This window comes from Perca flavescens, chromosome 9 (genome assembly GCF_004354835.1).
Source record: "Perca flavescens isolate YP-PL-M2 chromosome 9, PFLA_1.0, whole genome shotgun sequence".
In the NCBI taxonomy this organism is placed as follows: Eukaryota; Metazoa; Chordata; class Actinopteri; order Perciformes; family Percidae; genus Perca; species Perca flavescens.
This window is the reverse complement of record NC_041339.1, coordinates 37,373,254-37,396,873: the sequence shown is the minus strand read 5'-3', so window position 1 is coordinate 37,396,873 and position 23,620 is coordinate 37,373,254. Positions and strand designations below refer to the sequence as shown.

Here is a 23,620-nt window from a genome sequence, read left to right as displayed (position 1 = left end):
TACACCTTAAAACTGGTAACTGGCCCTTATCTAGTCCAAAATTGTTAAAAACCGACAGGAAATACTGGATCTTTGCTTTCATAATAACTGTTTAGTTCAATACTGCTGATTCCAGCATGGACTGACTACAACCCTCTACTTACTCCAGAGTCTCCAGTCTACAGTGTGGACTCTTCACAAGATCATACAAAAGCTTCACGTCTGAAACCTGCAGCGTGTTGTATCTCAGGTCCAGCTGTTTCAGATGGGAGGGGTTGGACTTCAGAGCTGAGACCAGAGAAGCACAGCTGATTTCTGACAAACTGCAGAACTCCAATCTGAATAAAGAATAAATGATGAAAATGAAGATAAAAATGAAGATAAAAATCCATTTCTAATCCAATCAATAGAATATTGATCTTTTAAATAGCTGCATTTGGAAATATGCTTTGTTCTCACTGTGTTCATCTATATTATGGATTCTTTGTTTTCATTTCAATAATCTGATCAGAGATGAAGAAAGTTCAGAATGTAGAAGTTCATAAGATGGAGATTCCAGACACCTGAACCCAACAGGATGACATCTCTTTGTGACAGGACAACACATTCTCACTCCCATCACATTAGAAATCAACGCTTGGTCAGGTGCCTTTGGTGTTTGTTATTGATGCAAAAAGTCTCCTTTAGCGTCATATTTAGAGCTGCTTGACAGGGACCCTTGGCCTCACTATTTGAAGCTCTGGGTTGGGACATACGTTTAACTGACATGGGGCGCGAGAACGAGACAGGTTTAGCAAGAGATCATGGGTGACCAAGCGTCAATATTTTATGAGTTTGGAGTGACAACTGGTTGGACAGGAAGCCTCATACACATGTTGCTGTGTACAGTGTTGCTGGTCACAGATCAGACACGACTGAACATATTTTAAACACCTGCATTTGAAAATTTGCTTAACTATTTCTCTGTGGTCCTATATGGGAGTTTTAAAGTGTCTGTGACAGAGAGACTTCAGTTTATTAGGTATTTAGACCATGATTTTTTTAAAGCGTTAAAAACGTGACAAAAACTTTCAAAAGCAAAGGGAAAAGGTTGAAAAACATTGAGGAAAAGAGCACCAAATAAAAGGTTCAATTTGAATTTTGACCCCGAAGGACAACAAGTTCATGGCCGATGGGAAGACAAAACAAGGGTTAATAAACACAAGTCTTCTGGGACTGAAGACTAAATGTACTACAAGAAACATGAAAATATGAACAAAAGAACATTTACAACTTTATAGGTGTAAGTTATGTTTGTACAAAAATTAGTTTCAGTTGCTAATATATAATAGTAACAGAGCCAGTAAACTGACCTCAGAGTCTCCAGTCGACAATGTGGACTTTCCAGAAAACCACACAGCAGCTTCACTCCTGAATCCTGCAGCCCGTTGTCACTCAGGTCCAGCTCTCTCAGATGGGAGGGGTTGGACTTAAGAGCCGAGGCCAGAGAAGCACAGCTGATCTCTGACAAACTGCAGCGCACCAATCTGAATGAAGAATAAATGACGATGATAAAAATACATTTCTAATCCAATCAAAACTATATTGATCCTTTAAACAGCTGCATTTGGAAATATGCTTTGGTCTCTGTGTTCTCATCTTTATGTGTGAGTTTGTGTGTGCGTGTGTGTGTGTGTGTGTGTGTTTCTGTGTGTGTGTTTCTCTGTGTCTGTGTATGTCTGTGTGTGTGCTGTGAAGTATCAATATCAATGATCACACAATATTTGTGAAAACACTTTGAAATTAACAGAAACCAAAGAAATATTTCTACTTCAGCAAGTAAATTTTATCCAATTAAAACCAATATTAGTTCAGAGGATCTTATCTGTACAGATGTGACCATTTACCAACAATTCTAAACAGTCATTTACTTAAACAACTAACAGTGGACATTTGTTTACAGTTTGTTTAACAAACACAAGTCTTTTGTGACTGCAGACAAAATTCAATACAAGAAACATGAAAATATGAAGAAAAAACACATTTACAAATTCATGGATTAACTTGTCTTTGTACATAAATTAGGTTCAGTTGTTATTTAATCAGAGCTGAGACCAGAGAAGCACAGCTGATATCTGACAAACTGCAGTTCCACAATCTCAATAGAGCAAATGATGTAACCTTAGAAGACAATCCTCCTGTTTGAAATGATCCAAATCAATAATCTGAATAGATGAAGAAGGTTCAGAATGTAGAAGTTCAGACGATGGAGATTCCAAACACTTGAACCCAACAGGAAGACATCTCTTTGTGACAGGACAACACATTCTCACTCCCATCACGTCAGAAAGAATCGCTTGGTCCTGTGCCTTTGGCATTTGTTATTGATGCAAAAACTCTCCTTTAGCGTCATATTTAGACACGCTTGCCAGGAACCCTTGGTGTCACTATTTGAAGCTCTGGGTCGGGACGTACCTTTAACTGACATGCGGCACAAGAATGGGACAGTTAGGTTTAGGAAAAGATCATGGGTGACCAAACGTCAGTATTTTATGAATTGGGAGTGAGAACGGGTTGGACAGAAGCATCGTACACGTGTTAAAGTGACGCTGGTCACAGATCAGACACGACTAAACATACATTAAACACCTGCATTTGAAAATATGCTTCACTCTCTCTCTCTCTGTGGTCCTGCATGGGAATTTGTGTGTCTGTGACAGAGAGACTTCAGCTATTATACATCTATAAGTTCTGTCCAGTGTTTTAAAGGTTTTATATAAAAGACCTTCTTGAAAATACCTTGGACTTCTTGAAGATCTTTTAATTATTTATATATGAATGTCTCTCTCATGTCTCTCAGTTTGAGTTCAGACCAAATTTGTTCAAACTGTTCAGACTGACACACTTTAAAGTTGTGATTGGTGCAACAAATTGTCCAAAAATAACACCGATGCATGAATGTGCTTCACAGGTAAAATTAATAATTACTTTGATTTAACTTTGGGTGTTTTACTCAATTAAAGCATTTGATTTTTTTTATTTAAATGGTTATAAAACAGTATCCTGACTAAACTTTGACATAAACCATTTTGTGATCTGATCATCATCCTCTCATCTTAACTATTAGTCAAAATAATTCACAATTTCTGTTTTTTTCTAAACAAAGAAAATAATGTCACATAAATTAGGTATTTTAGAGCATGGCTTTTTTAAAAACCATTAAAAACGTGATAAAAACCTTCAAAAGCAAAGGAAAAAGGGCCAAAAACGTTGAGAAAAATAGCACAAAAAAAGGTTCATTTTGAATTTTGACCCCGAAGGACAAGTTCATGGTCGATGGGAAGACAACACAAGGGTTAATAAACACTAGTCTTCTTCTGGCACTGCAGACTAAATGTACTACAAGAAACATGAAAATATTAATAATATTTACAACTTCATAGATGTTATATTTATATAATTTATAAGTTATATTTGTGAATTAAAGTAGTTTTAGTTGTTAATTAAATATATTAGAACTTTAATAGTAACACAGTCAGTGAACTGACCTCAGAGTCTCCAGTCTACAGTGTGGACTCTCCAGAAAACCACACAGCAGCTTTACTCCCGAATCCTGCAGCTCGTTGTCACTCAGGTTCAGCTCTCTCAGATGGGAGGGGTTGACAATCAGAGCTGAGGCCAGAGAAGCACAGCTGGTCTCTGACAAACGGCAGCGCCCCAATCTGAATTAATTAATGAAAATGATAAAAATCCATTACTAATTCAATCAATACTATATTGAGCCTTTAAACAGCTGCATTTGGAAATATCCTTTGGTCTCACACACTTCATCTACATGAGTGTGTGTATGTTATGTATGTGTGTGTGTGTGTGTTCTGAGTGATATCAATGATCAGACATCTGAAATTAATAGAAAGCAAAGAAGTATTTCTACTTCAGCAAATACAATTTATCCATTTAAAACCAATATTAGTTCAGTGAGAGTAGAGTGTAGAGAGTAGAGTATCTTCTGTACACAGATGTGACCATTTACCAATAATTATAAGATCTTGTAATTAATTATATATAGATGTCTCTCTCATGTGTCTCAGTTTGACTGCAGACAAAATGTTTCAGACTGACACACAAACCCAGAAAAGAAGTGAACTGAAGAGAATTTAAAAGTTCTGTTATGGATTTAAATTTAGTAGATATTACAGCTGTCATTCTTCCCCTATAATAAAATTCAAATTTCATTTATTTTTATATTCAAATAATATTTGAATATTTAATGCTCAAACACAGCCTGTTATTAATATGTACTACACTACTCAGGCCTATGCATCGTCAATGCCACTATAAGCATGTGGTTGTTGTTACACATTCTGTCCAGTAGAGGGACTTCCAACATCAGCCTGGCCTTTAAGGAGACCTAAGTCATGGTGGAAACACAAGGATATAATTAGCTAGAGTTAGCGCTAACCTTGGTGAATACAAATTATAGAGAGAGGGGATAGCTAGCCTCCGTTTTGTTTGACAATACTTCAAACGTCAACAAGAACTGACATCACCCACACCTCACTTACAGCACCTTTAAGGCCTCACAATGCCTTGTGTTTCTCATTCCCACTACCCACTTAACATGTAAGTAGGTCAAGGCGAGAAGAGCGAGATAAGCACATGTGAGCACAATACATAAACTGACCTCAGAGTGTCTAGTCTACAGTTTGGGCTCTGCAGTCCAGCACACAGTTGCTCAATTCCTGAATCCAGCAGGTGTTTCCCCTTTAGGTCCAGCTCTCTCAGATGGGAGGGGTTGTTCTTCAGAGCTGAGACCACGACTTCACAGTCACTCTCAGTAAGGTAATAGCCAGAAAGTCTGTAATGACAGATAATAAAAACATTTAAAATATAATCAAATCTGACACTTTTATCCTAAAATGTGTGACATACACCAACAACACCATGACAAATTCTTTGTATGTGCAAAAACGTACTTGGCAATAAAGCCCTTTGTGATTCTGATTCTAAAAACAGGCTATCACATTTTGATCAAAAAGCACATTCACAGAGGTCTGATGTTTGATTCAGATATGTTGAGGTGAGAGGTCACAGGACCCCTTTAAAAATGCACATGCAATACAGACAGAGATCCATTCTAGATTTGTTTAATCGATACTGGATCGATCAAATGAAAAAAATACCTATTCCCTAACATTAATAATAACATTTAGAATGATATTTTTGTAAGTAGTGTTTCTCCTTTTTAAGCCACTTTTTATTTGCTCAAGCTTAACGGCCTCCTGTCATCCCGGGCCAAAGAAAAAAAAGGATTGGGGACAATGAAATTAAGACTTTGGCTTAATTTATAGCATAACTACAATATCATTTATTCTCTGAGCTTGAGGAAGATAAAATCCCACCACTCAAGTGAACCTGCTGAGCTCTCCTTCACTGGCAGAATGAACCTGGAGTTCGTCTCAGCAGCTGACTGTGTGATCAGCTGATGTCTCAGTAAATCAGTTTATAAATCAAACTTATCACTAATGCAGAAAAATCTTGTCAAAAGAAGCTTTTGTTGGAAACTACACAAGGTAAAGTTGTAGCTTTTATAAAAGGAGGATGGAGATGTTTTGTTGGCCTCCCCTCACATGCTCTCTCACATCAAACAATAATTATAGATATTAGGGCTGGGTATTACGGTAGCACTTTACATTACACCAAGGTAATGTAATGAGATGGTAATAGTGGGGTAACATTGTGATAATAAAGAGCTAATATATAGGTAATAACATGTACTTACCAAAGTAATAACTGGGTAATACATCACAGTAATAAGATGTAATACTTGGGTAATAAGGTGATTAGAAGACAGATGTAATAACATGTAATTACCAATGTAATAACTAGGAAAGGGTTGGATGATAACTATTTGACTGTGCCAGTTGCCCCCAGTGACCCGTGGAGCTGCGCCAAACCAGGACCTAAAGCATTACGTGGGGGGGCAAACATTGGTGAATATCGAGAGGTTTGATCCACGAGGTCTGCGGTACTCTGCCATTGCAAATGTATTGGTTAACAGTTCATCTCCATGCATATACAGACTGCCTTTAACAATTTTCTACAATAAACAAACTTCTTAACCCCCCTGACCACATGGGACAGCAGAAAGAAATGAGAGAGTGACTGAGAGGGTGGTGGGGGGGATGCAATTGTGGTGGTTGAGGAAGCAGGGGAGGTGGTCAGGTTGTAAATGGTGTCATAGGCACAAATTTATGTTTTCCTCCGTGGGTGCTCACAGGAAGAGAAGAGAAGAAGAAGTAGTCAAGAGTTGTTTGCATTTGAGAACCTTAGGAAATAGACAGCGGCTGACACGAACACACACACCTATTGACTCGATAATTGAGCCGTAAAGTAGGCTTTCAACTCAGGACAGCGCCACTTCTCACACATACAGATAGGATTGGAGATGAAAAGATTAACTGGCACGTAACCATAAACAGCTTCGTGGGAAATTAAGAATCAATGACACCAACATAACCAATCACACTATGACAGACTCTCCACTTTTAATTGCACGGTATCGGTGCCTATGAATGGTGTTGATTTTTGATTGAAAAAGTGGGAGAGAAGAGATACATTTGTCCACTCTGAAGGTTGTATAAACTTTCTCTGGTGGGTTAAAAAGATTGTTTATTGTAGAAAACCAGGGGAGAAATGCGCATACTTTAACATAGCAAAATTCTTTGCATAACTTTTGGTCAGGTCTATCAGGAGATGCTATCTACAAGGTTTTGTGCAGATCGGTCTCACGGCCTAGGACGAGTTCAAAAAAGTTGGTTTTGCACATTGCGTGATATTGCGAAATTAGCAGAAATGGGCATAGCCTATATCACATGATTCAGTTGGATCCAGAGAACACGTCCATGTAAGAATTTCTAATGTGCGTGTAACGTGGGAGTTAAAGACAAAAAAAACATAATAGCGCCACCTAGTGGTCCACATGTGTAAGTTTTGGTAGGTGTGGTCCATGGCCCATTGTCCATCTGCCCTGTAAGTTTAAAGTTGTTCACATTATTGTAAGTGGTAAATTTAGACATGGGTCCCATAGGCCACGCCCACTTTGACCCCTCAGTACCCCACTCTAGGGTTGGCCTCAGGATTGCCCCTAGATGGTACCCATCAAATTTTGTATAAATCGGAGGAGCCGTTCATGAGATATAAACTTTTTGTACTTGTAGCGCCCCTTAGTGACCAATTTTTGTAAGACACGTGGGGGACCTCCAGACAGTCATGGCAAAGAAGAATCTAAAGTTTGGCGTTGATCGCTTTCATTTTGGCAGATATATGGCAAAGTTGGTGTTTTCATAGATAGCTACACAAATGTTATATAGTTATATGCGAAATTTTTATTGTATAAAAAAAATCCTTTTACAAATTTTTGTCAGGTCAATCTGGAGATGGTACGGGCCAAGTTTTGTGCAGATCGGTCTCACCGTCTAGGAAGAGTTCGAAAAAGTATGTTTTTGATAAATCGCGATTTTTCACGCATAAAAGTCCACGTAATATAGCTCATATTAGACTGACAGTATGCTTCAGTAAGCTAGTTTGCCACTATTATCTTGGGTTGCGCTACATTTAAGTATATTTTAGTTTATTTAGATAAACAATGCTTAATCGTTTATTTAAGTTTAAACTTAAACTTAACCCTAAACATAACCATTGCCGTGCTGCCCAAAATGCGCAGTTGGGGGCAAAAAAACACCAAACTCCATAAACAATATAGGTTATACTAAGTACACTGTATAACAATACATTACGTTTTCCCTTTATTGCAGCTTACATGTTAGCTACTATATATACTACTGCATTACAGTGATGTCTAATTAGGGGTCCAAGCCCGAGTCTGCAAGAACCGGCGGTAGCAATAGCTACGCCGTTCGCACAGCAGGGCTGTGGAACCCTATTGTTTTTCTACTGATTATCTTCTTCTTCTTCTTCACCTAAAACTCCGACTACAGCCTAAACCGTACATAGTTGGGGGTTGCCATTTTCAGGACTGGTCTGAAACTCCACAAGGACCTCAGGCGCAAAAATTCACCCACTTCCACCACTAGGTGGCGCTATAGCAGAAAAAAACGCGTTTTGGCCTATAACTCCCACACCGTACTTCCGACAGTCAAAATCCATAAATCTACGCGTTCACTGGATCCAACTGAATCACGTGATATAGGCCCCGCCCATTTCCGCCTAGACTTTTATGCGTGAAAAATCGCAATTTATCAAAAACCTACTTTTTTGAACTCCTCCTAGACCGTGCTATTGGACAGTAGCATCTCCAACTGACCTGACAAGAAGTTATAAAAGGAATTTTTGTACGATAAGAATTGCGCATATAACGCACAAACTAATTTGTGTAGCTAACTATGAAAACACCAACTTTTCCATATCTCAGCCAAAATAAATGCTATCAACGCCAAACTTTAGATTATTCTTTGCTATGACCCTCTGGACGTCCCACATGCGTTTACGAAAATTGGTCACTAGGGGGCGCTACAAGTACAAAAAGTTTATATCTCATGAACAGCTCATCCGATTTATACAAAATTTGATGGGTACCCTCTCGGTCCAATCCTGAGGCCAAGCCTAGAATGGGGTACCGAAGGGTCAAAGTGGGCGTGGCCTATGGGACACATGTCTAAATTTACCACTTACAATAATGTGAACAGCTTTACATTTGCAGGGTAGGTGGTCAATGGGGCCTGGACTACACCTACCAAAAATTACACAGGTGGACCACTAGGTGGCGCTATAATGTTTTTTTGTCATTAACTCCCACATTACACATCGCACATTAGAAATTGTTACATCCATGTGTTCTTTGATTAAAGCTGAATTACCTGATATAGGCCACGCCCATTTCTGAGCAAACGTTTTTTTTGCAAAATCGCGCAATGTGCAAAACCAACTTTTTCGAACTCGTCCTAGGCTGTGCAACCGATCTGCACGAAACCTGGTAGTTAGCATCTCCAGATGGACCTGACGAAAAGTCATTAAAGGAATTTTGCTACGTTAAAGTATGCTAATTTGACAACCAAACAAATCTTCCTAGCTAGTTACCGTACACGTATCATATCATATCTCGGCCAAATTAAATGGTATCAGCAAATAACTTGGGCTCCTTTTTCATCATCCCACTATGATGCTCTGTACCAATTTTGGCTAAGATCGGCCTTTAGGTGGCGCTATAAGCAACGTTTATTTGTTTTGGCCAAGAACTCAATGCATTTAAATGGGAAATTTGCAATTGTAATATCTCTGCCACAGTAAAAGCAATCAACACAAAACTTGTTATTCTTGTTCGGCATGCCGTTCTGAGGCTCTGAACCAAATTTGGTGAAGATCGGCCATTAGGGGGCACTATAGTCAACATATACCAGTTTGGGCCTTTTTACCCCTCCTGAGGTCGAGCATGTTGTATACGACTCCAAACGGCACTTCTGATTCATAACTTTATAACTTCATAATTGTAAATAGTCAAAATGTAGGGTCTTTTGGAGCTAAAAGCTAACAGTTGCCCCTTTCTGCTGATGTTTTTTTTGTCCTAGCCCTTACAGAAGGTTTTGCATCCAGCCTAGAAGTCCAGAGTCTTTTGGGTCTTTGTGAAATTAATCCATACTGTTACAACCAAGATTGATACTCTGTGTGTAAGAAATGTTAATAGTTTGTCCTTTATGAGTTACAGTGTTCAATATGTTTATTTTTGCACTGGATGACTCCACTGTAGATGTGTTGCTCGTTCGGCATGCATGGAATATTTGCAATGGGAATGTATCACAGACCTTGCAGCTCACACATTTACTGATGTTTACCTCCTACCGTTACGTTTTGGTTTTCGCTTTCGCGTGCTCCACTGGTGTTCTACAATAAACAAACTTCTTAAACCATCTGACAAAGTTTCTACAACTTTCACAGTGGACAAATGTAACTGTTTTCTCCGATTTTTTCAATCCAAAATCAACACCATTCATAGGCGCTGATACCGTGCAATTAAACATTGCAGTTGGTGCTAAGTGGAGAGTCCATCATAGTGTGATTGGTTATGTCAGTGGCATTGATTCTTAATTTCCTACGAAGCTGATCGCGGTTACGTGTCAGTTAAACTTCTCATCTCCAATCCTATCTGTATTTGTGAGAAGTGGCGCTGTCCTGAGTTGAAAGTCTACTTTACGGCTTTATTATCGAGTTAATAGGCGCGTGTGTTTGTGGCGGCCGCTGTCCATTTCCCAAGGTTTTGAAATGCAAACAACTTTTGACTACTTTTTTTTTTTTTTAAACAACGTGCACCTGTGAGCATCCTCGGAGGAAAACATCAATCGGCACCTATGACACCATTTACAACAACCTGACCACCTCCCCTGCTCTTTCAAACACCACACCTGCCTCCCCCCCTCCACCCTCTCAGTCACTCTCTCATTTCTCTCTGCTGTCCCCTGTGGTCATGGGGGCTAAGAAGTTTGCTTATAGTAGAGAATTGTTAAAGGTAGTCTGTATATACAGTACAGGCCAAAAGTTTGGACACACCTTCTCATTCAATGTGTTTCTTTATTTTCATGACTATTTACATTGTAGATTCTCACTGAAGGCATCAAAACTATGAATGAACACATATGGAATTATGTACTTAACAAAAAAGTGTGAAATAACTGAAAACATGTCTTATATTTTAGATTCTTCAAAGTAGCCACCCTTTGCTTTTTATGATAACTCTGCAAACCCTTGGTGTTCTCTCAATGAGCTTCATGAGGTAGTCACCTGAAATGGTTTTACCTTCACAGGTGTGCTTTGTCAGGGTTAATTAGTGGAATTTTTTTCCCTTATTAATAAAAAAGCAAAGGGTGGCTACTTTGAAGAATCTAAAATATAAGACATGTTTTCAGTTATTTCACACTTTTTTGTTAAGTACATAATTCCATATGTGTTCATTCATAGTTTTGATGCCTTCAGTGAGAATCTACAATGTAAATAGTCATGAAAATAAAAAGGAAACGCATTGAATGAGAAGGTGTGTCCTGTACTGTACATGGAGATGAACTGTTAACCACTACATTTGCAACGGCAGAGTACAGCAGACCTTGTGCATCAAACCTCTCGATATTCACCAATGTTTGCCCCCCCTACGTAATGCTTCGGGTCCCGCATTGGCGCAATCTCCCGGGACATCGGGGGCGACTTGCGCGGCTCCCCGGGGCGTCGGGGACGACTGGCGTCGGAGGCGAATGGCATCGGAGGCTTGGGTCCCATCATAACTGCTTGCAGTTCTAGTATTATTTTTATAATGATAATTGTATAATGTTTGTGACTCATCGATATGTAAGTAACTGGTCATTGTGTTTCATTTCCCAGTTTCACCTTTTCTAAGTCAAATAAACTGAGTTATGACGATCCCAGTCTCCAGTGCTTGATGGTGGAAGGTGTTTAGCTGCTGGTCAGATTGCACAGGGTTACATGCACAAGAAATGCGTACACATTTCATGGTAATATTATAATAACAGAGATTCAGAGATTACCTGGAAACTACCAGCAGGTAATCTCTGCACCTCTATTATTCTATTATTACCATGTAATAAAACAGAAACAGGTAGTTTTGCATTTTGCAGCACTGATTCATGGTTGTTACACAGAAACTTCCAGAAGCATTTCCAGGTAATCTCTGCAGTTTTGGATGATTTGTTTAATCTAATATTACCATGTAATAAGATAGAAACAGTCAGTTTTGCATTTTGCACCACTGATTCATGGTTGTTACACAGAAACTAACAAACATGTTTCCAGGTAAGAAGTCACAAGATTAAAAATATAATTTGTTAAGTATTACCTTGAAACAAAAGGGAAACATTTGGAACAAAAAAGGGTGATGAATTTCAGCATTATAATATGGTAATTACCAATTATAAATTCAAGAAGTTTTATCTAATTTGGAAGGTATTACGCTGATAGTTGCCTATAATACTGAGAAAACATCAACATATATTACCCCATTATTATCATGTTATTACAATATTAATAGAACTATATTACCATTACCCAGATATACATATGGTTACCATTGAACCCTTTCCTAGTTACTACATTGGTAATTGCATGTTATTACATCTGTTACCTTCTTATCACCTTATTACCCCAGTATTACATCTTATTACTGTGATGTATTACCCAGTTATCATACTGTTAACCCATTATTACCAAATTACAAATTCAATGTTGATTTGTGATATTTCAGTTCCAAAACTTATTTAGTTGGATATGAAAGAGATTATGCAGTTGTACAAGGTTCCCTCTAACCTGCTGCATAGAGACAGAGTGCATCACGTCATACTCTGAAAGCCACGCCCACCGGAGGGGAAAACATCTCTCCGCTTTCCGTTGACTTGTATTGTGTGAAGGTTTCCTCCTCGTCATTTTTGTCTGCTAGCAAATCACTAAAAGCTGCAGTGTGGTTATGTGACCTACTAACAATGTACATAACCCAGAACTTTGTTACAAAGTTAAACATCCAAATGTCAGGCTAACTATGTGTCTGTAAGTTAAACTAACACACGTAAAGTCACACATGTTAGTTTAGTGTCTCCCCATTCTCCCTGATTATTACTCATGTCTGTATTCACTTTGTCTCAGTAAAAGTTAAATTTTTTGGCTCGGCAGCTTTTAAAAAAAAAAAGTTTTGGGATCATTACATTGTTGCTGGTTCATATCGGGTCACAGCAGCTTTTAGGAATGTTTCTGTTCTTTTCTAGTAGACAGAATAAAGAGGAGGAAACCTTCACATAATACAAGTCAACAGAGAGCAGAGAGAGGTTTTCCCCTCCGGTGGGGGCAGGACTTAAATACCTCTGTCTCTATTATTAAAGGCTCAATGTTTACATTAAAGCTGTTATGTACTTTTAATTCAACATAAACACAATGAAGTGCAGCTCTACAGACTCTATAGTCAGAGAGTTTAGAGACATTTCATTCAGTTTTTTGGAGCGTTCTCTAACCTTCCTGACAGCTAGCATAACATAGTTTATACCAATGGATTCCTTAGGTCTTCTAGTTTCATATGATACAGACAGAAACCCATTTTGGATTTTATCTATCAATGTTGGATCATTCAAATGAAAATCAATAAAATCGTAAAAATGATTTAAACCAGCCCTGATAGATATTGTATAAAATGTTAAAATGAACAGAAACATCCAAAAAATAAAATAGTTCAGAAACTGCGCATAAAATATTATATAATAACTAAATGAAAGTTATTATGAAAAAGCTTAAACATCATGTGATGTTAGTTCAGCAGATTTCTGTTTGTGAATATACACATTATAGAAACACACTGCTGATTCTGTATACCCTGTAAATAGGCTGTCTGTTGTGATTAAATGATGACAGAAGATACTTTAGCTACAAACACAAAGATCATCATCGTCTCATTCTCACAGCGTTTGAGACAACAAAGACATTTGCAGAGTAACATGTAGAATTATTTACAATAAACAGGTTTATCTTTTATAGTGTGTAAGTTTTATATTGTTCATGTGTGTAAAGTCTGTATGTTTACTATAATACTGATGGCCTCAGCTTCACACTGATTTAAAATGATAATCACATCTGAACTTACCGAGCCTTTCTGCAGTTCCTCACAGCTGGAATCAGTCTCTGTCGTCCCTCCCGTGATGTGTTGTACTTCTCCAGGTTCAACTCATCCAGAACCTCCTCTGACATCTGCATCATGTAGGCCAGAGCTGAACAGTGGATCTCAGAGAGTTCCTTCCCTGATCTTTTCTCTGACTTCAGGAACTCTTGGATCTCCTGATGGACTGAGTGGTCCTTCATCTCCGTCAGACAGTGAAAGATGTTGATGCTTCTGTCAGGATAGATCCCATACTTGTTCATCTCCTTCAGGTTGTTGATGGCTCTCTGGATGATTTCTGGACTGTTGTCTGTCTGACCCAGCAGGCCTCCTAAGAGTCTCTGGTTGGACTCCAGAGAGAGGCCATGAAGGAAGCGGACAAACAGGTCCAGGTGGCCATTTTTACTTTTAAGGGATTTCTCCATGGCTCTCTTCAGAAAGACATCCAGAGATGGGTAATGGTAATTGTCACTTTCATCATGGCTATCTTTATTTCCAAAAGACTTAAAAATCTTCTTGAGAAAAGATTTTGGGACGGTTTTTTTTGAGACGTTTGAGTCTCTATGCTTGAAGTCTGGTCCCAGGAAGTCCTCCAGTACCTTTGTGTTCCTGTTGGTGTAACAGTGGAACAGGTAGACTGCAGCCAGAAACTCCTGAACACTCAGATGAACGAAGCAGTAGACTGTTTTCTGGAAGATCACACTCTCTCTTTTGAAGATCTCTGAACAAACTCCTGAGTACACCGAGGCCTCTGTGACATCCAGACCACAGCGCTCCAGGTCTTCTTGGTAGAACATGATGTTTCCTTTCTCCAGCTGTTCAAACGCCAGCCTCCCCAGCTTCAGAAGAACTTCCCTGTCAGCCTCCGTCAGCTCCTGTGGACTCGTCTCATGTCCCTCAGCATACTTGAGCTTCTTCCTCTTTGTCTGAACCAGCAGGAAGTGTGAGTACATGTCAGTCAGGGTCTTGGGCAGCTCTCCTCTCTGGTCTGTAGTCAACATGTGGTCCAGAACTGTAGCAGTGATCCAGCAGAAGACTGGGATCAGACACATGATGTGGAGGCTCCTGGAGGTCTTGATGTGGGAGATGATTCTGCTGCACAGCTCTTCATCACCGACTCTCTTCCTGAAGTACTCCTCCTTCTGGTCATCAGTGAAGCCTTGTACTTCTGTTACCCTGTCAACACACGCAGGACGGATCTGATTGGCTGCTGCAGGTCGGGTAGTTATCCAGACGAGAGCCGAGGGAAGCAGCTTCCCCTGGATGAGGTTTGTCAACAGCACGTTGACTGATGACTTCTGTGTGACATCAGAAACAGCCTCATTGTTGTTGAAATCCAGGTAAAGTCTGCTTTCATCCAGGCCATCAAAGATGAAGAGAAGTTTAGAGCCAGCGAGCTGCTCTGCTGGGACCTCCTGTAATGTTGGATGGAAAACACGGAGCAGCTCCAGAAGACTGTACTGCTCATCTCTGATCAAGTTCAGCTCCCTGAAGGAAAGAGGAATCACCAGACTGATATCTTGGTTCTCCAAACCCTCGGCCCAGTCCAGACAGAACTTCTGCACTGAGAAGGTTTTTCCAACGCCAGCGACGCCGCTCGTCAGAACCACTCTGATGTGTTTCTGTTGGCCAGGTGAGGCTTTAAAGATGTCACAGCACTTGATTGGAGAGTCATGGAGGGTCTTCTTCTTGGAAGCTGTCTCGAGCTGCCTCACCTCATGTTGGGTATTAACCTCTTCACTCTGTCCCTCTATGAGGTAGAGGAGAGTGTAGATCCTGTTGAGGAGGGTTCTACTTCCTGTTTCAACTCCTTCAGTCACACGTTCAAATGTCTCCTTCAGCCTGATCTTATGTTTCTGATGACCAACATTCACTAAAAAAAAGGACAAAAGGTGAGAGACGAATTAAGAAAAATATAACAATCTGGTGATTATTTGTATTACCAATATGAAAACAATCCAGTTAAATTACAAATGGACTTAAACTGTAATATTTATGTTAAATGTCTGCGCTAGTGCAGCACGATATATAAGGAGAATACACAATATGCTATAACTTTGTTGAATATTGATATATACGATACATAATCACACAAAGATAAAGTGTTTGCAGTTCTGTTGCTTTCAGTATTCTGCTTAAATACAACACAACCGTGTTGAATTAAAAACAAATGAAAGGAAATGATTTCCAACTTTTTTTTATTAAACAAATTGAATTGAATATAAAAGACAAACAATTAATGACAGTTTCATTTTCAAGTTAGCTAAATATTTCCTTTCAACTGACACAACATCTCTGAGTGTCTTTCTTGATGAGCATATTGCGTTAGTTGATATCGCTAATCAATGATAATTAACAGTATGTTGTGCAACCCTAGTCTGTGCTGTCTGACTCAACAAATGTCTCAGTATTACAACAACCAGTGGTGTGTTCAGACATGAATACATCAGCAGACAGATGGACAGACTTACTTTGATCAGAGCTGCTCTGATTGGCTGTCTGCAGTCCAGTTCTGGTTCTGGATCTGGACGGCTGCTCCTCCTCAGAAACATCACTCCTCTTCCTCTCTCTGTGAAAAAATTTCTTCATCACTAAAATTATTTGTTGATTGTTGCTGAAACATATTAAAATTTGGCCAAAATGTCTAGAGTCAGTTAGGTTTCAACAGAGGTTAGAAGTGGTCTAAATATTGAGCAAGACATTCATGTAACAGTGGTCTCTCAGGTTCAATTCCAGTTTCCTTTTTTTAGGATAGGAAAGCTTTAGACATGAGAGGGAGAGAAAGATGGGGAATGACACGAAGCAAAGAGTAGCAGGACAGACTCGAACCCGTGCGGCTGCAGGACTCAGCCAACATGGGGCGAACGCACTTACTGGGTGAGCTAGAGGCCCCAGGCTGTTGCTGTTTTTACTAAATAATGCTTCTTTTCTATCAAATGAAGTCATGCATGTAAATCAAATATTCTAAAAAACAGAAATGATCCTGTTTCCTGCCCTCAGATAACTTTTACATCAGTGTGTCATCTATGTTTGTTTCTGGCCTTCAGGAGAAAATTCATAAAAACTTTAATATACCAACAAAAATGAAAACAAACATGGCAGAGAAACCTGAAAATTAATCATTAAATGAGATACTAGCAGTTTTCTTACTTTATGTCTGAAGGTCCAGGTCCGTGTTCATTCGTCATAGACAGACAGTCAGATACTACAGACTCTGCTCCGTCCTCCTCTTTCTCCAAATCACTCATCTTCTGATCTGAAGTCAGTCTGAGAGGTAAAACAGGAACACTGACTGCGAGGTCACAACATTTAGAGGAAACAAGTTTGTTCAGGGGTCAAAAACAGGGCGCAACGATCAGGAACTAACACATACACATAGACCTGGGAAGTAGGGGTGCTGGAGGTGCTGCAGCATCCCCTGTTGGTACGGCAGCACCCTCTGTTGGCAAACTGCGATCAAGCCCGGATTACCCAATGGGCATCCATTCATCATTATCCAATCAGAATAAAATAAAAGTTGTTTACAAAAAATGAAGTCTTGTGATTGTGTGTTTTATAAGTCAGTATGATGACTGGACAGGTAATGATTGGGAGAAGGCCGCATGCACTGTGTAGATTGGCTAATGGTAAAGGTGGGTGGGCATAGAGCAGGTTGTTTACATCGTGCTGATTCAAGATCAGTTTTCTAAGAACAAGTTGAGATTGAAAGAGTGGAATTAATTTGTAACTGATCCCCAATCAGATTGGGTTGTATAAGCGAGTGAAAGTGTGGAAAAGGGAGAGAAAGAAGCGGCTGCTATAAAAAATGTCCGGCGAATAAATAGCTTTTTTAAAAGAGCTGTGAATGATGAAGAGGAGGATGTCGAGGAGCTAGCCAACGTTAGCTTGGAAGAATCGCCCTCTTACACCTATTGGCACCATGACGAGTGCCAGGGGGAGATTACTCGCCAGGGAAGTGAAAAAGAGAATTAAAACGACACCGCGACAGGCAAAACAACAAGACTCAGATCTCTGCAGGGTAAATGATGGTATGACAAGCTGAGCTGTGACATTGTGAATATTGTTTGTAATCATGTTTACATATGTTTTAATTATTATTGTTTCTGGGATATTATGTTTTCAGTGGGTTTTTACTTCTTCTTTTTGGCTAATTAGTTTGCTTTTTATAATGTTTACCAAAACCATCTGGGATCTCAAGGAGCAGCACTTTTAAACTTGACAGTCATCCACAACCACCATCATTGTAAACTGCCTAAACAGAGACTGTTTGAAATGTTCACCCAAATCCAGACCCAGAGCAAAATATGTCATATGACACCCATGAAAGCTTTAAATGCAGAAAGGGCCTGGGATTTTGTCATTTCGGATGTTATTTGACATTTTGTCATTCGTAGTCTGGTTGGCAAAATAGATATGGTTCGTATCTGGGCACTTTCAACCAATGCCGATGTTTTTGTTTTAAGTGAAACTTGGCTCAACAAATCTATTTCTGATAAGGATGTGACTATAGGCGGGTACAACTTATTTAGAACAGACCGACCCAAAAAAGGTGGAGTTGTCGCGATATATGTGAAAAAGTAATTTCTTGTGAATGTAATTGTTTCAAAGTCAATAAGCAGACAATTTGAATTGTCGGCCCTTGACTTAGAAGTTTCTAAGAGTCTTCACATCATGGTTGTTGGTTATTATAGACCTCCCTCAGCTGACAGTAGCACTCTTTCCTCTCTGAGGGAGTTTTTAATAAGTTTGAATTATAATGAAATTATCTTTTTAGGAGATCTTAATTGGAACTGGCTTCTGCCAATGTCTGACCATTTTAAATCATTTTGTAATTATTTTAATCTTTTTCAGATTATGAATAGTCCCACCAGACCAAACTTAAAACATCCAGAAAAATCATTGTCTTATAGCATCTGTAAGGAACACAAAAATTCCTAAAAAAAAAGGTCGTGCATAATTTTTAAGAGGGCAATGAAGCAGTTTTCAATGCAGGGATTTTTACATGACCTATATGATTTTGATTGGGGAAGAATTAGTCTTATTGATGATGTTGAAAATGCTTGGACATTTTTTTATGATGGTTTCACAGATCTGGTAAATAAGCATGCCCCACTCAAAAGACAGAGTGAAAGGGCGAAATAATGTTTGGTTTAGAAATGAATTTTCTGACCTTCTTCTAGAGCGAAATCAAGCCTGGGCTCAAGCTAGAAAGTCAAAGCTCGAGTCTGATTGGTTGAAATTTGTGCGTTTACGTAATTGATGTACTGTAAAAATCCGTAATGCCAAATCTGCCTATTTCCTTTCTGAAACATCGAAAAATTTAAATAACCCTATCAAGTTCTGGAAAACAATCAAATTATTAACGGAGGCAAAAACAGATACAGAAGTACCATCTTGTATTGTTGCTGATGACAAAAAAAATATTGACAAACATGAAATTTTCAATAGTATTAATAATCATTTCTTTGCTGCCGGTTCCCTTTATGAAACACTAAATAATCCAGTTTCCAGTTCTCCAACTGCATGTTCTGCTGATTAGTTACTGTCAGCTCAACAATTTCATTTCAAGACAGTAACCGTACTAGAAGTAAGAAAGGCCTTGAAAGAGCTAGATCCAAAAAAATCATCAGGTCCAGACAGATTGGAACCATATTTTCTAAAAATAACTGCAAATCTGATAGCAAATTTACATATTTAATTAACCTTTCTTTAACCACAAATCAAGTACCAGCAATCTGCAAATCTGCCAATGTTCTCCCCCTTTATAAAGGTGGTGATCCTGCAAACATGAATAACTATAGGCCTATTTCTAAACTGTCAGTATTAGCTAAATTAATGGAATCAGTCATCAGCCTGCAATTAAAAGACTATTTTAATTAATAATAATATTCTGAATGATTTTCAATCTGGTTTTAGAAAGCAACATAGTACAATAACAGCTGTTTCAAAAGTTGTAAATGATCTGGTCAAAATCTTAGACAATAAACAGCACTGTGCAGCATTGTTTACTGATTTGTCAAAAGCTTTTGACACAGTGGACCATAAAGTACTTCTTCAAAGACTCACTTCTATTGGACTATCAGAACAAGTGTGAATGTGTGCAAGTAGATGGCCTCACTTCTGCATTCTTAAATATTTCAAAAGGGGTGCCTCAAGGCTCAATCCTTGGGCCACTTCTTTTTAGCATTTATATAAATAACCTTTGCAATAATATAAATAAAACAAACTATCATTACTATGCCGATGATACTGTTCTCTACTGTTCTCGGTCCACTTTATGTCAGGCAATCACAAATTTACAATCCGCTTTTAACATCTTGCAACATAATCTGGCTACTTTAAAATTGGTTCTAAACTCTAACAAAACTAAAGTCATGACTTTCACTAAGGGAAAATCATCAAAAAACAATGTCCCAACCATTTGTACACTTTCAGGTACAGAAATTAAGTATCACATTATAAATACTTTGGCATTATCATTGATCAATCACTGTCTTTTACACTGCATGTCCAAGGTTTGGTTAAAAAACTGAAGTTGAAGTTAGTAAGTTTTTTCTTTAGAATCAAGTCTTGTTTATCCTTTAAAGCAAAAAAACAACTTGTAAATGCCAGATTCTTGTCTGTTTTGGACTATGGTGACATTTTATATATGTATTCGACCTCCCAGTGTCTTCACGCTTTGGACATGTTGTTTCATGGAGCCTTAAGATTCATCACAAACTTAAAATCTCATACTCGTCACTGTTTGCTTACTCTCGAATCGAGTGGTTCTCCCTCTCAATTAGGCGTTGAATGCACTGGCATCTTTTTATTTATAAAGCAGTACTAGGATTACTTCCTCCTTATCTGAATGCTTACATCCTCCCAAGGTCTGCAGGGACATATCACTTGCATTCACAGGATCTGTTTTTATTGTCAGTCCCTAAAGCCTGCACCGACTTTGGCAAAAAGGCTTTTAATTTTGCAGCACCATCTGCATGGAATCAGCTTCAGAATGAGCTACAGTTGAAGGAGTTGGTCTCACTTTATTCTTTTAATGGCTTTCTAAAAGACCTTGCAGAAAGGCAGTCTGTCTGTCATTGTTTTTAAATTGATTTAGGACCCAGATTTTCTTTATGATGACATTGGTGTTCGAATATGATGAGTGAAAGTGTGTCTATGTTTTTATTTTGTAATTGTCTTTGTATTTATTGAAACCTAGCTGCTGCCACTTGCCAGGACCCTCTTGTAAAAGAGATTTGTAATCTCAAGGAGTTTTTTCCGGGTTAAATAAAGGTTTGAATGAATGAATGAAGCGCTGCCTTCTACCAGCTACACTCAGCCACAGCTTACGGTGGCTAACGTTAACTTTAGCGAAGTTGTTGTGGAAAAAGACAGAGATGAGACCGGTCATCATTACAGAACAAGGTAACGGCCCCTCAGGTACCATCATCTCTGAAGACCCTGCACTACGGGGACCGATTACAGAGACCGTCCGGGAGGAAGTTATACCCAGAGGGATATTAGCCTTTCAGAATCGGCGGCTAAATGTCCAGCATCTCGGAGGGGGGACGAGGCTTGCGGCAGAAAGACACGCTCTCTCGAGGCACTGGCCCAACACATTCACAACGGTGAAACTGTACCACGGGAGTGGATTCTATATTCACTGTCCACCGGAGACATTTGTTGCGTTGCCTGTAAAGTTCTCCCAACACACAGCAGCGCATGTGTAGTAGGGTTTAGCGAGCTGCTGAGGGAGATGGACTTTGAGGATTTGATCTGTGACTTTGCAAATAAAAAGACAAGAAATTAGAACTTCTAAAGGTAAGAGCTATTATGCTATCTATAAATTGACTAGGCTAATATAATCTGTTGTGACCGTGGGACCAGATAATGTACATATTTAGTTTAGTTTATTGAAATGCCATGCATATCAGACGTGTATTGCATCATAATTTTGTGATACTGCTATAGGCCTGTATGAGACAGTGGTCAAGTGCAGTAGCCTATATGTTGGCTTTTGCAGTTTGTGAAGTTGCAGCTGACTAAGTGACTGTTATTTTGCAACCTGCGCTCAACTGTGTTGTGTGATGACATTGTTGTATCTTCAGTCAATCACGTTTCAGAATTACTATTGTGCTTTCTGCTTGGGTGATTTTTAGTGAATACTATATTGCCATAGTCTTGAGCCATACAATGCTTTGGTATGATTTAATTCATTGTAACATTGTCTTGTGAGGTATGAGTCAAATGGCAGTACTTGGTTTATTGAACTGGAAAGGCATACTTGATGCCTGCTCAGTGTGACAGTGACAGTGGATAGACAGGAAAAGGGGAGAGAAAGAAAGGGAATGACACGCAGCAAAGTGCCGCAGGTCAGATTCAAACCCAGGCCGCTGCAAAGGACTTAGCCTACATAGGGCGCAAGCGCTTACTGGGGGAGTTAGAGGCCACCCCAAGTCATTCGTCATTTGGCCAATAGTGATTTGGCATGTGATTTATGTATGCCTATTATAAAGAAACAAATAGGCTAGTCTGTAACTTTAGAATTTGTCACATACTTTGCGGTTCGATGTTCTGAGTTTAATGTGCAGTACACACCGTACCATGTAGCCTACTTCATGGAGGGGGGGAGAGGCAGAGGTAGAGTGGTCTGTGGTAAACTGAACTCTTTCTGTTTCAGGGTTTCCTCCCTTTTCTCATGAGCCTGGGGCTGCGTTACGTGGTTCAACACCTCTTTCACTTCCTCTCAGCATTTCCCCTCAGCACACACCTGCAGCCATCTTAAGTGTCCTTCCAATTGTCTGAAAAACTGAGTGAACTCGGTGAGATCAACCCTTGGAGGGATATTAAACCCGTCTAAACCGGGACACTTTGCGCGTGACCGTAGTGCTCGTGCACGCGCACGCTTTTTAATGTGAACATGTGCCAGCCCAGGTCAGACATAGACACAGACAGATTAGACACATTTTTCCCAACAGCACACATAGGCCTACTGCGCACAACATAATGGGGTGTCTCAGTTAATATTCATGAATTTTCTTGGTATGTAGCCTACATATCTAAGAAATAATATTAAAAGACATTGCGTGAGTTTCGTGGGGGACCAACTTTTGGAAAATTTACCCACTGAACTTGTGAAAAGGTATTTTTCATTGCATGGCACTAAACGAATTATTTGGAACTGCTGCCACAGGCTTAAACTAAAGTTATGGTAACACTTTACGGGAAGGGTACATGAATTATGAATTAATGCATGAATTAATTCATGATTTGTGCATTACTTCATTCCTTTATATCTTATGAATCATCAGGAATTGACATGAATTCAATAACCCGGTTTGCCTTACATCACTTTGATTATTTGGAATGGTTTTGTAAAGAAAACAATTTTGTTCAGGGGTCAAAAACAGGAAGCAACGATCAGGAACTAACACATACACAGAGTATACAGTACGATAAAACCAGCCATCACTCAGTCAGTTGTCATGGAGGGAATCATGAAATTTAGAATTTAAAAAGCTATAAGACAGATTCCATAAGGCCCTAAATTAAGTTAACAGTAAAATAATACATTTTGGATTAACACTCACCCTGCCTCAGCCTCCAGTTTCCTCCTCTTGCTCTAAATGAACTCTGAACAGACTGAACTCTTTCACTTTCTGAATTTCCTGCCTGTTCTCATGAGCCTGTGTTACATTAATGGTTCAACACCTCTTTCACTTCCCCTCAGAACTTCCCCTCGGCACATACCCGCAGCCATCTTAAGCGCTGTTCCAATTGTCTGAAAAACTGAGTGAACTTAGTGAGATCAACCACTGGAGGGGTATATGCTAGACCGGATCCGCTAGATATTGTCAACGTCAAAGGACATGCCTCAGGGCCAGCCTTATTCTTCCTCTGATTGGCTTACCCTGGTATTCTTACCCGTAACCCTAACCAATCATCACTCCCTATGCCTAAACCTAACTATGTCTACAATTTTATGTAGATTTAGCATCTACCCCTTGGAGGGATGAGGGACAGAGT

General features: G+C 39.2%; 1 protein-coding gene across 4 annotated transcripts in view; it reads right to left on the bottom strand.

The window, feature by feature from the left end:
• LOC114561483 (NACHT, LRR and PYD domains-containing protein 14) overlaps positions 1–23,288 on the bottom strand; it is a 28,542-nt gene extending 5,254 nt beyond the window's left edge. For 2 of the 4 annotated variants that reach the window (XM_028587527.1, XM_028587530.1), the window contains exons 1-8: positions 23,185–23,288; positions 16,763–16,879; positions 16,084–16,181; positions 13,601–15,485; positions 4,643–4,816; positions 3,507–3,680; positions 1,332–1,505; positions 144–317 (exon numbers count right to left, since the gene is read on the bottom strand). In XM_028587527.1, coding sequence (XP_028443328.1) covers positions 144–317; positions 1,332–1,505; positions 3,507–3,680; positions 4,643–4,816; positions 13,601–15,485; positions 16,084–16,181; positions 16,763–16,860 — 2,777 coding nt within the window. In that variant the 5' untranslated portion in view covers positions 16,861–16,879; positions 23,185–23,288. Of the gene's footprint in view, positions 1–143; positions 318–1,331; positions 1,506–3,506; positions 3,681–4,642; positions 4,817–13,600; positions 15,486–16,083; positions 16,182–16,762; positions 16,905–23,184 lie in introns of all 4 variants that reach the window. The other 2 variants (XM_028587529.1, XM_028587531.1) reach the window with 2 other exon arrangements.
• Positions 23,289–23,620: the final 332 nt, after the last annotated feature.